The 15,108-nt window shown below is 41.1% G+C and overlaps 2 protein-coding genes across 2 annotated transcripts in view; both read right to left on the reverse strand.

Annotated features, from left to right (window-relative positions):
• The window catches only part of LOC124412967 (arrestin domain-containing protein 17-like), a 160,324-nt gene that overhangs the window by 24,584 nt on the left and 120,632 nt on the right, over window positions 1-15,108 (reverse strand). The window lies entirely within an intron of this gene.
• Window positions 11,762-13,558, reverse strand: LOC124412968. Its single transcript, XM_046893223.1, has 3 exons — window positions 13,351-13,558; window positions 13,003-13,252; window positions 11,762-12,128 (listed from the first exon to the last, which is right to left on the reverse strand). Exons 1-3 carry the CDS (start codon window positions 13,533-13,535, stop codon window positions 11,877-11,879), a joined length of 687 nt encoding a protein of 228 aa, XP_046749179.1. The 5' UTR covers window positions 13,536-13,558; the 3' UTR covers window positions 11,762-11,876.

The following is a 15,108-nucleotide window of genomic DNA, read 5'->3' on the forward strand; positions in this document are numbered from 1 at the left end:
TATCTACTTCGCAGAACACGAGCCAGTCATATTATAGATATAGAGCTGGAGCTTCAATAATTTCACAAATTGTATGAATGTACGTTGCGTCGTGTGCATACTTGAATTCAACTGCATCACGAGCAAATGTAGTCGAGAGAACACCTTGAGCTGCTTATGTACCTTGCGAGTATAACGTGCAAACGTACCAACCGCTGTACGCGATATTGGGAGACGTACGTAGGCTTGGGTTTGATGTAATTACGTTTTCTTCATTTTTCTTCCTATGTTTGAAAACCAAAGTAAACGTTGTGACATGTCGCTTTGAAAGGAGGAGGTTGAACCGTTTATTTACTTTGTATGCAAGAGATTCAGCGAAGCAAACAACGTCTGGTGAATGCAAAACGAACCCCCTGAAACATCTAATATACCTACACCTTTGCCAAATTTGGTAAAAAAAAAAAAAAATTTCCTATTCTTCCGTCACGTTTTGGCCATGGAATTCCCAGCCGTATATGATGAAGATTTTTTTACCGCACATTGCAGACCAACTATCGATTCTCGATTCAACCGCATCTGCCAAGTGTCGCCCGGGTCTTCCGGTACTTTTACAAAGCTTTTACCACGAAATTTTCAGTCCGAGGTGGAACAGTTGTTTTCTTATTGTTTTCCGTACGATAGACTTCTTGAATTTGTTACATTATCCATATGCTTGATAATCAGATTCAGTCAATTTTTTTTGTGTATTCGTTTTTATTGTTGAAGGTCTCTAGATGTGTTAATTAAGCCTCGTTGGAACACGGCGATAACACCAAACGTCTACCGGTGGTGATTATATGCTATGTTTTCCGTAACCACCGGTAATTTCCGGTATCGTAATTGCATATCCTCATCACTTTAAACTTGGAGTAACGAGATAAAGTACAGGAATTGAAGTTATGATCCTCTCTAGAGTTACCGCATCACTGGAGTCAAACTCCGCTCAAGCAACCCCTGTAAATATCTGAAAAGCAGGTGTTTTTTTCTTGTTCTCTTCAACCGTGTGCTTTGGCAAAAATTTCTGGAATCTCGCTTTGAGTAAAAAACATTCTTCGGTAAATCTTGCGGAATTGAAAGAAAAACGTCTTACATAGAAAACTTTCTCTATCGCGAAAGAGATTGAATTTCGATCAGTGGTATTTTTGCAGGACCACCAACGACTGTAAAAGTGGATGATAAAATCCCAGAATCGCTCTTTAGCTAGGCAGAAGCTAGAGTTGCGAGGACGAAGCAAGCTGATCTTTGATGCTTACTGGAACCAGCAATCCTGAAATCCATGCGATCATGTGGAACCTGAGAAGGGACAAGCGTCAGCGAGTTGTGCGATACGTGAATTTAGGTCGAACGGTTGCCTACAAAGCTGTCAGAGTAGGTATACCATTAAACCTCACAATCTGTCATATTATATTTGTGTTAGCAGCTCAGGCGGAACACCGTTGAATTGATGTTGCATTATGGCAGTTGTACACGATATACATTATCCTGGGAAATTATCTGACCAACTATTCACCTGTCCAGACAATATTGGACGCGTAATGATGGTTACCAACCCATCCCTCCCTCACTTTGTACAAGCTGATCGTTCATGGGGACATATTCGAAGTAACGTGTAGTAATTATTATTGTGATTATTATTACTGATGTCGGTGGTCGCTTGTAAGGTTTATTCGAATCGTCCACACGGCACAATGTGTAAAAAGTTCTTGTTTCATCGGAGTGAATTTAATCATATTATGATGTTTCAATTCCAAGGGATAACGGGTTACTGCGGTTACCTGAATTATGCGAGTGGCTAACCGAGTCTGGTTTAATTAGCATTGTTGAACGTCGCTTTTAGTCAACATCGGAAATTCCATTGATTGTTTTCCTCGTACTTCCTTTCACACATCAAATCCTTTTTCAGGAATTACTGTGCGGTACTTCTCTTTCCGGCTGAACTCATAATTATGTGTAAATCATGTCGATCGTATAATCATATTTCAGGGATGTAATAAAATTGTGCCAGATCAAGTGAGTCATTTTTTACAAGAAGCTTCAACTTGTTACAGCTAAGTCCACTAATCTGTTGGTTAATATAATTTCGCACGAGCTATAAGTACCTTCAAAGCAAAACTTGTGTATTTGCCTTATACTCTCGCGCTGTACACCGAAGGCCCATACATATTTGGTGTATATTTCACCTTTCACTTTAATTAAACTCGGTAGTAGGAATCTGAATCCATGAAAGAATTTCTGCTTGATATCATACAGCGAGATCTGTTGAATCTAGAATAATATTGAAATGGAATATTCAATCACAGTTTGATCGAAAAATCGCCTTTTCTATCAACGTTCGTCGGTAGCGGACTACGGGTTTCAATCATTTTTCACTAGAGAAAGGAACATTTGGAGAAATCAAGTAAAACTATTTGATTTTAATAACTGCTGGCAAAAGCATTGGCACTGATCCAGATTTGTGAATACGTGTATCGACGTATTCTATTCCATCAGAATTAATATGTTTAAACGGCGGATTATGAAGCCTGCAGTAGAGACTCCCTGTCACTTGATAATAACGTGTTTTTTTTTCTCTATAATCCATGCCATTCACGAATTCCACTTACACCTCAAGCTTGCTAAACCCCTGTGGGAAAGATGTTCTTGAAAAATAATCCGGCACCCGTCAAAAAATCTTCTCCGGATAAAACATTTAATGTATACGTGTACACGAGGAGGGCCGAGTTCTTTTCTCTCTCTAATCCTCTTTTTCTTTCGACTTTTTCTGTCGACCACGAATCCCATAGGAGTAAACTTAATCTGCGATCCGTTTATTCGACCAACACCTGCGAGGTGAAAGGCCTGGAGAAATAATCTTGAGCCGTAAAAATTCCTCCACATGATCCGCGACCACGCGTTTGATACTTTCAGGACTCTCTGACGTTAGCACCAAATGAACGTGCAGGTCGTATTATCGACACGGTGTAGAGTTACGTTCAGCTTTTATATATTTTGTCGAAGCTTTCATACATATTACACCCTGCAGAGCTATATTCCCGCTGCCCACGTCGTCGTTGGGGCTCGCAAGTAACTCATCTCTCTCTGGAGTACATCGGTTTATGGCAGTCCCCTTCGCCGCTCTCGTCAGTGTCATTGTAACTTTTGAACTGAACTGTATCATGTGCATGAATAATATACGTCGCACCGAGAATTGTTGGAATATTATTTTCCAAGCACTGTTGTATGTTTATTTTAAGTTTTTTCCCTATTTCTTTCCCTTATTTTACTTTGAGGGAAAAAAATAAACAATCTTTCAAATCGAGACAGAAGATTGTATCTAATAGCTGCAGCTTTCGCGATTTCATCAGATGTATGTAATATTCCCATCAAGAGAGGAAGGCATTCTTAGCATCCCCTCACTGTGTCGTTTCAGTCGAACGACGGCACCTCCTCGTCCATTAGTTCAGCGTAATATCACCTTCGCGACAACCAACTTCTCTAGCTACTCTGTGTATGACAAATACAGGCATCCACCTTCGCCAACTTTATTCTTTGCTCCGTGAGGCATATATTACTTACCCTAGCACAAGAGGTTCTCGGCACTCCGACGACGCCGAGTACGGTGGAACAAAAAAGGGGAGGAAAAAGTAGCCGCCACTTTTCAAAATGCTTACGCACAAGAAACCCGGCGATGTAGATCCGCCTCGTCATTCCCTTGACGGTGATGGCGGAATGGAAATTCAGCGTGTTCCGAGGTAGGCACTTGGGCTTACCGGGGTTTCATCTTTGATTATAATTACTTGTAATACACTTAATTGTGTACGATACACGCGTTTGGGGTACGCAGTTTACTTTCTGCCTAGTGAAATTTGGCTTTAAATGGCGTCTGCAGTGTTCGAGGGTAGTCTTAGGAGTTTCATTATCACGTATAGGATTACGAACTAATAACTTGATCCGCGTCCTGGATCTACGTGACGTCCCAGAGGCCCCGAAGCCTTCCAAAACTTGGAAATAGCGAATATCTTATCTAATGCTAGACTGCCACTCCGTTATTAATACGAAACTCGTCAAGCTCGCTAATTCAATCCAAGACCTTCTGCACTATGGCTCGAAAAATTGCGATTGTCACCTCGGTCGAGGTGTTCAGCTGGACTCACTTACATCTCGCATGCCCACTTCCACTTTCGGGTATCAAACTATGGACCGAGGATCTCGAATAACGAACGTCTCGTTTCAACTGTCACTCTAAAAGCATTTCAAATATTCCCCAAGAATTCCCACGTCGATTTGTTACCTTCGTATAATTGACTCCATAAGTGACAAGTTTGATCGACTGACGTCTCGATCTATGTAACGCGCGATGTGCCTGCGTTATTCAATTCTCAATGGAGTTAGCGAGAAGGAAAGAAAATCCAATTTTCCATCCCAAGGAAAGAAAAAACTTTGACTGTATACCCTTTGCTGAAAGTTGGGACGCAACTTTGCTTGAAGGCATCTCAAAAAACATACATTATATTGTCAAAGTCCTACAGCTCCGTGTTACACCCCACAACTTTTTTTTCTACAGCTTATCTGCGCCAATTTCTATATTGCGCTTGGTTGCAAATTTTTCAAGCCTAATATTCCATGGTGAAACCTCATTCAAACACTCTAATGAAAGTAAACTCGACTGGGTTATACGATGCATTATTATATGCCGAAGTTCAGGACACTTCAGTAACCTTATCAGAACGAAGCATTCCTGTAACGCTGTTTTTCCCACCATTCTCTTAAGGACAATTCTTTCGTTGCTATCTGCAACGTTGGATCGGCCGGAATGGTGGGCAGCGGTAGGTTTTATTCGTAAGAAAAGCAGAGAGAGCGCAACCAACATTCCGTACCATTTCTTCCATTCAGTTCTCTCACTCTTGGCTATTAGCAAAGAATACGTAATATTTAACGTCGGACAAAAGAGATGACCGTCTCGCCGGATGGATGGATGAAAAGAACCGGATCCTCGTCCCTGCGCCTTCAGCTCTTGTTCCTGGGCTGTCGCCTCCCCTCTTCTCCACCCTCTCCGCCCACTCTCTTCTATCTTATCCTCTGTCCGCCGGCCTCGTCACTTCAGCGCCGGAGGTAAAAAATTAATATACTTTTTGTGTCTGCTCGAAATACCGTTCCGAATTTTCCACCCGATATCCTGGACAAAGTGAAAACATTTCATACTTTTTACCGTCATGCTGGCAGACATTTGAACCGGTGTTCTGCCGCGCAAGAGATGAAAATCCTCTTTCATCGTTTTAATTACCCTTATTCAAGTATGTAGGAAAAAATTGCTCTTTTCATGCCGGTATAAACAATTATACAGGAGTGTGAGTTTTTCCAAAAACCGACTAACATTTCAAAGGAGTTGTATGTCAACCATCGCGTTTTCTTTTGTCACTCTTAGATGGTATCGCTGTTTCATTCTTTCGCTACGATATCTTGCTAAAGACGCTGTCGTCACCGGCTGATTCAGAGAAATTTAAGAACTATTGTACTGTGGTTTGCATTTCCCTTGCAAACGAGGCGAGGAACTTTTCCATATAAACGAATTAGCCATATCTTTTTCTGCAAAAACATCTTTTAAAAAAGGAATATGTAGAAGAACTGAAGGAGAAAGTATAGGTAAGACAGTAATGGAAGAGGGTACAAAAGTAGGTGTAGGTTGCTACTGTCAGATCTCTCAAGGGACTCGGCAAAGGATTTTGTTGGCTTTCTTTTGCCCGCGAAAGCTTCGAACGGAAGTGCGAGGGAACTTTTTCAGTGACGAGAAGACCGTTCGCAGGTCTTCTATACCAATGGGAACTTTGAAACAGTTGCAGGTGAACTCACTACGAGCTGCGATACGGATAATTATTATTCTCAAAACTTCTGAAGGGAAAACTTCTGATCATTCCGAGGGAACGGTTTTCGCGCTTCTATGGAGGAGGTCGAGCGAAAATTATTAAAAATTTTATCATCATTTTTCGATTGAAATATCAGAGAGATACGCGAGCGCTTTCTCTTATTTTATCATGATATTCAATAGTCTTGATTTCTTCATTTAACGTCCCATCCTGTCGAAAAATAAGTACTGTTAATATTTAAAATCGCTCGAGTGACGAAATCTTTTATCAGCTTCATCTCAATTTCTCTTTCCTTCCTTCTGATATACTTGTTCTTGCAGCTCTTTCAATAGTCGACTGCCTTCATTGATCATTCCGAGGTAATTGATTGAACCTTATTACGGTGTGTCTGTTTCTCAATGCTGTGTTCGTAGTTTCGACCAGAGTATTCGACGTAATTTAATATTAACTGCGCAAAATAAAAAACTCGGTATCGGTTCCTCACTCTTTGTATACGCTCTTGAGAGAGTCGCACGAGTTAGGGAACAAGTAGAATATAATTTTTACGTTAGGAACGCGATTGCAAACATCAAGAATGCCTCTGTAATTCCCTTGTTTTCGTATGAATATACAACGAACACCGGACGAGGGATTCTTGACATTATATGAGACGTCACGAATCTCCTCGTTCACCGGAGTAGGCACACAGCCTTCTACTTTACGCCATTTGGTTACAATTTACATCTGAGGAGCTCGGAGATCCGAACTAACACTTGCTTACCTCTGAACACAATCGGCTAATGGTAGGCTAGTGCGGCCGAGGGCGAAGGTAACGCGGGACGAAAAGGGTGCCGGGTTGCGCAATGAATGGGTGGATTTTGCGGGTCTTTGGGGGATGAATGTGGCGGTGGATCGCTAAGCTTTGCCAGATTAAACCTCGGACTTGAGCATTTACAATGGAATACACGCGGGTATAAATTGTTTATTATACGCCGGAAAGTCTGACCAAGTAATAACCCAGTTATTCACATCATCGGTCGTTTTATGGATAGTGTCACACTAGAGTGATTACCCATCACTCATCTTCGTTTCAAATACGTGTAGCATATTCGAAATTCGTGTGATTTTGGTATCTGGTCATTTTGTTATTTTATGCTAAAAAAAATCCAGTTTGAATATACGAATATCGGTGTACAAGTCGACTTCTGAACTCACTAATATTCGCTTCCACGAACGCCGGACCTAACAATAAGTAAACTAGTTCTTGAAGAATGTACGTAAATACGAATTCACCCTCACAATATTTGTATACTCTGGCCCGCTGCTCGAAGTTCAGTTTCAAACTCGGACCGGTGGTGGAAGCACGCTGCGAAATACTTTTATTCAAAACTGATTCGGCTTCACGCAATCGGCATACCGTGGTATCTTGATTATCTCGTGAAACTCAGAGTTGGACTAGTTTTGCATGCCTGTGATCACAGTGACGATTTTGTGGCTGTTACTCGCACCTTGAGCATAATCCATGATGCTGGCTGAAGGATCCTGATAATATTCCTGGTATTGAAGGTAATTGACTGACATATGCGACAAGTTTTCAATGAATTTATTCAAACTTGAGTGTTTTCTTATTTTAAATTGGGGGGAAAAAGATCAACGATAATGGTTTTTCCACGCTTTAGGAACTATAATTTTGTACACACTGTACTCTCTACACTGTTTACGATGCTCTTTAAACTTTGAAGTGAAAAACCTTTTACTTCTGCGGAGTTCCTTTTTTACGGACTTTCGAAAGCTCACAATGCGGTCTTTGTCGTCTTGTTTTGCTCTTCAGGACTTGACTATTGGTCTTCTGTCTTCACCGTCCTTTCACGAGTCTGAAGTCTTGCTAAGAAAGCGTTGAATGCTTCGACGTATTTTCTCGCAAAAGCAAAGTATACACATTTAGTTTATCAGACAAACGAATGAATGCATTAAGTCGCTCAAATAGTCGGCATGATGGCTGGGAGCTTGCAGCTTCATCAACTTCTAAATGAAACGGACGTGCGATATTAGCTACCTGCAGTCGTAACCTTGTCCGAGCCATTTCGACAAGGGTTTGATTGGCAATTTTGGTGCGGTGATTGGGTTCCGCATCTTGGGTACCTATAACGAGCGGCTATACTGGGGATGTCTCGCGATTATTTCTGCCATCTGTGTTCTACTCATTTGAGGCTTTTCCGGTTTATAATTGGTGTTCTGACGTAACGCGGTCCGGATATCGGACAAACTTTCTTCATTATCATTATAGGCTCGCTCTAAAGCGTTCGCACCGCGTATCGATCATAATCAAAACCCTATAATGAAGGGAAGATGCCGCGTTTCAGAGAATCGTACTTGGTATCGGTGGTTCCTTTGACGCAAGGTGCGAGCTATGCGGATATTACACCTGGTGGGATCGGAGATTGGAAATTAATTTCTGAAATTTGTCCAAAGCTGAGATTGAAATTACCGAGCATTGCATTGCAGGATTATTTGCGATAACGGGACGAAGATTTATTGCTTGAAATGTCAGTAATAGCCAGGAAATGATGGACTCTCGATGCATATGAATGAAAAAGTACTGTCCATAGTAAACTACACTGGCGTTAAAAAAAAATTGAAAAAACCATGGCGCAAAGACATTTCATTTTTTATTATAGCTTGAGATAAAAATCTGCGGATGTGTTTTTACGAGGAGGGAAAAAATCTCCTTTCTTTTCAATGAAGTAAGAAAAAAAAAATATATATATATATAGTGTTATCGCTTCGAAAGATGGCAATCGCTGTACCCCGAGGGTGACTTGTCGACTTCGCTTTTGAATTTATTTCGATCGGAAAAGCGTGTGAGACTCTTACTTCCCATACACGTGAATCATGATCAGAAATTTCCTGCTTACAATCTGATTTTCCCAATCGATTTTCCATTAGTAGGAAATTATTTTTCCGATCCCTTTTCTCTGAGTTGAATTTTCTTTTTTCCCCTTCGTTTCATTCCTCGTTTATCAGAAATTTACGCATATATCAACGCAGCGTTGTGTCAGAAAGCCAGCTTGCACTGATTCTCTTACAAATTGCCTCGGTCGTTAGGTTAAGTTCTTAAGACGTGTTTGTACGTTTATATCCACGAGCGAGAGGTTTTCGCCTAACTCTCGCCTTCTTAAGCTACAGCGATAAAACGTAATGCCCGTGTGTCTGAACGTACGTACACTCGTACGGAGGGGCTGAATTAAGAGGCGACTGAAGTGCCAAAGACGGAGAAGGAGAAGGAGAAGGAGGATGAAGTACGGATCTGTATACGCGTACGCGTGCATCGTGTATTATGAGTATATGTATACATTCAGTTGGAACCGGGGCCGTGTGTTTCTTCAATTAAATTTTGATTAAAGACATTGTGGTGTTTACAACAGGGTGAAGGACGGAGAATCAACTGCCACCTGATAATCATCAAGCCCTCTGACGCGAAGAGGGTGAGAATTCTACGCGTTGAGTGGTTGACTTACCTGCTATTATTCTACGTCATATCAGGGACTCACTGCTGAGACATTATGTAACTTGAACACGTTGTGTAATTTTGTGTAACCCTGAAAGACGGCTTCGTACTGATTACCACGTTCAAAATTCATACCTCGAAAACCATGACATACCGGAGCTGGTTTCTCAACAAACTCGGAAGTAAGATTTAGGACGTCGGTAGAATTTTCGATACACGATTACTTTCGTGCGAAACGAAATGATATTGCGATTGCCGCTTCACTGTGTTTCTCGGTTTCACGATACGCGTTGCCGGTACGTAACGCGAGGAGGTTTATCTTCTTACGAGGAACCGCGACAAATTTGCAGGATTATAATAAAAATATGCCACTTTCCGAGTTTGAACCGCCATGTTTGGACAGAATGCAATATTTCATATTCCCCTTAAGAGAAGTAACTTTTTCTTCCGTTTCGATGAATATTTTTAGTCTGCCCCAATCTATTCTTTATAAATCACGGCGAAACGCGAGACCGAAAATCGATCTCATATCTGCCTCGCCGTTTAGAAAAGCATGATATTTATAATTCTAGGATGTCATCCAGGCACTGAAAAGCTTCGTAAAATATCTTTAAAAATTCCTGTACACCCCTGTGCTCTTCACTATAATAAATAAAGGCCTGATATTTCGCGATCTTGTCTGCAAACGATTCAAAGCTCGGAACGTCGGTCCGCCATGTCTTCGAGAAGAGAGGTTTGAAAGTGGCGTTTTCCGTTCGCTAAGGTGCCGTGGATTTTAGAACATTAGGATCCTTTTAACTCGGTGTCCATGCAGTCCAGGGGGTGAATTTTGTTGCTACTTTATTCGCCTGACGGGCCAGGGAGGAAGGCAGGCGTGGTTGAATGTGAATAAAATAGCGTGCAGCTGCGGACATACTGGCTTTATTTCGCAGCCCGTTTGCTCCTATTTTGCTCCCCGTCTAGCGGCACCATGCGGAAACGGAAGTCAGCACAAAGGCTCACTCTTCCTCCCGATTCCCGCCACCAGCCATGCTCGGTGTGGCAGCCGAGTATGCCGAGAGGAAACCCCGTGTTGTGCTTTTCTACCATCGCATCGACTAACCTGATTACTGTTGTTACGTATCTGGACGTGTTTATACGCCGAGGATGGCAGGTTGCAGTTTCGTCCGGACTCTCTCGAAAACAGTTCCCAACTTGGCCGTTTTATTTCAGCACCTTTATGCGAGAGCAAACTTTTCGACAGCGCTGCAGCGCTCGATTGTCCTTCCATCAACGGATCGAGCTTTCGAGGTGCATTTAACGTTGCGAAAATTCTGGTATAACGTAATAATGTTGATTAGAAAATACGACCCAGTTTACGCGTGCTTGAATTCATCGATATTTCAAATCGCTGGAAAATCTCCCGAGTAACAAGACAGCAAATGAGAAAGAAAGCGAGAGGATGAAGAGAAGAAATGAAAGAAAAGAAAGGAAAAGAAAATAAAATGAAAGCCAACCTGCCGGGTCTTTTGTCAGCAATCTCGTCCACTCGCTCTTTCATCTACGTTCAAGTCCACTTTCCTTCACTTTTCACTAACGTCTAACTTTGGTTTCTTATTTCGCGCTCCTTCTAGCGGTTTTCATCTTGCCTGAATTTTCACTCCTTTGCAATCGAATTCTATTGCTGATTCGTTCAGGCCGGATATAGAACAGCCAAAATCCACTTCAAGCTTTTTTAGTCCTAAATTTTTAGAGAGGGGAAAAAGTTGCACATTCGATTTTGACAACGCGTTTTAGTTGGCGATGTATATTCATAGGCACTTCGTATCGAAGGGTCAGCCAGTGACAAATGGAATTGTTTGTCTCGCCTTTTGCGTCCCCTGCTTAAAGCCTAACCTAAAATTTTTGTGCTCGGGGAATGTAACGACGCGGAACTTTTGCCAAGAGTTCAGAAACGAGAAGAGAATCGTCGATTTTATCATTTTTCGCGGAAATTTTTTGCCAAACTTCGTCTTCTTTTTTATCGTTACTAAAGTTTTTTGTGGCTTATTTTCTCCATATATGCTAATACGACGAACGGACGGAGATTTTTCTATGGATATGGTCATTATAATTTTCTTTAATTTCTTCGATTCAATAGAGAGCCAATGTACCATATAACTCGATTTTTTACTGCGGTTGTGACGTCTATCTTTCAGCTCCGTAATGGGAAAGCGTCACCGCGATATAACTTTACAAATTTTTCATTTTCTCGACGCTAAAATATACATCTAGACGTGATGTAGACGAGGTTTCAATTTCCTTTGTTCCCCAGCTTGCGCTATGCGATACGCCTGTTTAACATTCTTTAGCTTTACCTGCGCGGAATTTTTCTTACTCAAATATTGCCAAGGATAGACGTCAGGGGAGGGAGTTATTTCAATAAATAAACATCTGAAGTAGAGTCTTATTATGGTATGTATTTTATATAGAAAGCTCAGTCGGGTTACCCAGGACCGGTTAAGAATGGTTTTCCTTTCCTTACTCATGACACAGAGCTTGATGAAAAGTTAAAAATCTAATTGTGGAAACTCCATCGTCTCGACAATTTCTTCGACAAATTTTGAAAGTATGGGTTCCCATTCATGTGCCGTCGGAAGAAGTAAATTCACCACTTCTGGCTGCATCGCACTTTGCATGGCAAACCGTCTTCGTATTAACCTTGTTATTAGGTCATCCGGAACCATATCCCATTCGATAGTACTTAACGACAAAAATGACACGGTCGAAGTAACATTATTCGCGTTGTGTGGTTTTGAGATCTGAAAAAAAAAACAACAAAGAGAATCGTTAAAAATTTAAGAAACATTGCAGTAGCGTCTCCTTATGCAACAAATAATCCGTCGACAAAACGTTCACCGAGTCTGTGAACGAAACCGAAACATTTCTTTACCTACTGTATTTCAATCGTAAACTTGTGAGTAACAATGTCAGAGTGATCACATTATTTAATTATTTTTTCAGCAAAGAATCCGTATAATCCGTTTGATTCTATTAAAAACAGCTTATTCTATTCTCTAATGAATTCCCTACAAATTGTCTGAGACAGATTTTTTTTTTTGAACTAGTAATAATTCATAGACGTTAAACTTGTGATTGAATATGAAATACGTTATTGCTAATCACAATTTGACTCAGACGCTCTGTGGAGAATTCATTTACGAATGAAGTCAGCTTTTGTTCCTTAAAATCAGTAAAACAATATGAATTTCTCCATGAAAAATAATAAATTAATGAGATTTCGATGATCTGGTTAAACATTGAGGCGCTTATTTAAATTTCAGTGTTTTAACATCTTTATCTCCATCACGGAAATTTTTATAGTTAAATTTAACTTGAATAGTTTCAGTGACACCATTTAAAGCTCTGTTTCATCATATATATTTTCGTTTTCATACGACTGAACACCTCAAACGAATGGCCATATCAGCGGAAACAACGGGCCGGAATTTCATCGTGATAAATCGATGCGTCCTTGTTTTAAAAAAAAAATTAGATCTCACTTCGTAAAGCTGCTAACAAATTATTGTTTGAGAAAAAAATTTTAAGAAATTTTTAAATTATACATCCGTTATTCCCTGAGTTCATGACGTGAAACACAGCTGATTTTCTTGTGTAACCAATCAAGCCACTCACCGTCAGCTGGAACGCCAAAGTTTCGGGCTCCACGACGATAGTCCCGATTTTCATCCCTTGGGAAAGATCTGCGCGCAAGTCCAGGTATACCCTTAATTTTTCGAATAATATGCGCCCGTTCACTGTGCTCAAAGCTGTTCCCGTTGACGATGTGAAGTGTTGCGGGCTGCCGTAAACCAAGTCGATATCTTGCACGAACCCATCCTCGAATGATACCGGGCCATTCAGTTCGACGCCAAGGTCGGTCACACTGCCAATAAAATTACAGAGATTAGAAGCATCGCTTCATAACTTCTACTTGCCATCCAATATTCTATTCAAATCCAACTTAGGAGTGATTACACTCACTTGTAATTCACCGTGGAGTCGAGGACGGGGAGATTCGATATTCCATGATTCTTAATCTTCACCCAAAGTGCGTCAATCACTGCCGTAGTGTAGGCAGTTGGATCGGTTAGAATTGGCGTGAGCTGTCCGTGAATAATTTGAGCCGTGAGAGTTAATAAAAGCACGAGTTTTCCTGCAGCCAGCATTGCTGACGAGTGTTCAAAACTCTAACGCGTCACGAACTGGTCGGAATTAAAGCTTGAAAATTTACCTCATATCTGGTCAATGTCTTGTCTGTTACTATCAAAGATTACAGTGTCATCAATTTTTATTTTATCAATGTGATTTAGAACCGTCCACTGCACTGTCTATCCTTCTTTGTTAGAATTATCAGTCTCGCAATGTGGTCATTGGCATGGATTTACTTTGTAAAGAGCGATCTTGCAGGTGTAATCGTAAAATTTTGCACCACTTTCGTCACGCGATCTCCAAGTATTGTCTGCGACGTTCAGCCATTGTGAAATTCTTTAGCAAGTATTTGATGCTTGTGTTGTGAACAAGGGTAGACGATGTTTATTCTCGAGATATTAAAGTCAAACGTTTACTCGAATTCACTTCGCTCGGAAAGTGAAAGTAACAGTGACAAACTTTTATATTTGTTCGTAATTTATTCGCGAGTAGAATATTTGTTATCAGCAATAACGTTGCGTTTGTTTCATATTTACGAGGGCAGAGTTTTAGCATATTCTAAACATAAATTACGCTCACTGGGGTTAGTCAACTGGCCAATAAAATACTGCGCAAAGTTTATCTTTTCCCTTCAGACTGGATTCTGAACTGTACTGGATCGTGGAAGCTGAGGATCGATGAGACGCTTGCATACGTCTCTGCACACCACGTACCCAATGCAGCTGCACATTTGTTAGTTCAATTCGTTCGTACGAGTCGGGAGTAATACTCGTCGGTTCTTCGGTATTTTCAGCTGTATACATTCCACAGTTTGCGAGATCATAAAAACAAAGGATGGAAAAGCGAAGGATGAAATATATTTCCCACGAGAATTTACGCTGCCCGAGTTCACCGGGTTCACTATACCGAGTCCCATTTATCCGAGGATGAGAAACAGGGCTCAAGAATGATCTATTCAGTGAACTGCCGGTTGTATATACTGGTTCGATAGATATCTATACATTTTTTAAATCAGAATCTTATCTCTCCGGATTTTGAATAATCTGCAAATTAATTTGTACCTCGAAAACGCTAATCTGTGGAAGTTTAAGCCTGGTGAGTTATCGCGGGTGAACCGAGAGGTAATTACGGCGTATATATATATAATTAATTCTTTTCGCAACGCTTCACTGCTTGATCTCACCGACACGCGGTCTTATCGTTTATCTCGGTGATCATCCGCTCGACTGTCGTCGGAGAGATAAGGATAAAGAGCGAGTTGGCTTTTCCTTGCAAAGTTTGAGACTCGACGTTTGTTTTGCACAAACAGGTACCACCGAAATCTCCTGATCCTGCTTCTCAGCTGCGGCGCAAAGATCAGCCAATCAGAAAAAAAGAGTACTTCTATACCGGCAGGTTCCATCCTGGAGAAAATATTGAATTCGGTCCTGAATAGCTTTGAGTTTGGAACCTCGCAATGAACGAGGACTTTGCTCTCCTTATCCGCTTTATCCCTTGCTAAATAGGATCTGTCAAAACAGGGGGAAATTGATTTTCCGTTCCGCGAAGACGTGCCGGTTCGGTAAAATTCAAGGCTAGGCGAATTTCCTG

Source organism: Diprion similis, chromosome 12 (assembly GCF_021155765.1).
Source record: "Diprion similis isolate iyDipSimi1 chromosome 12, iyDipSimi1.1, whole genome shotgun sequence".
NCBI lineage: Eukaryota > Metazoa > Arthropoda > Insecta > Hymenoptera > Diprionidae > Diprion > Diprion similis.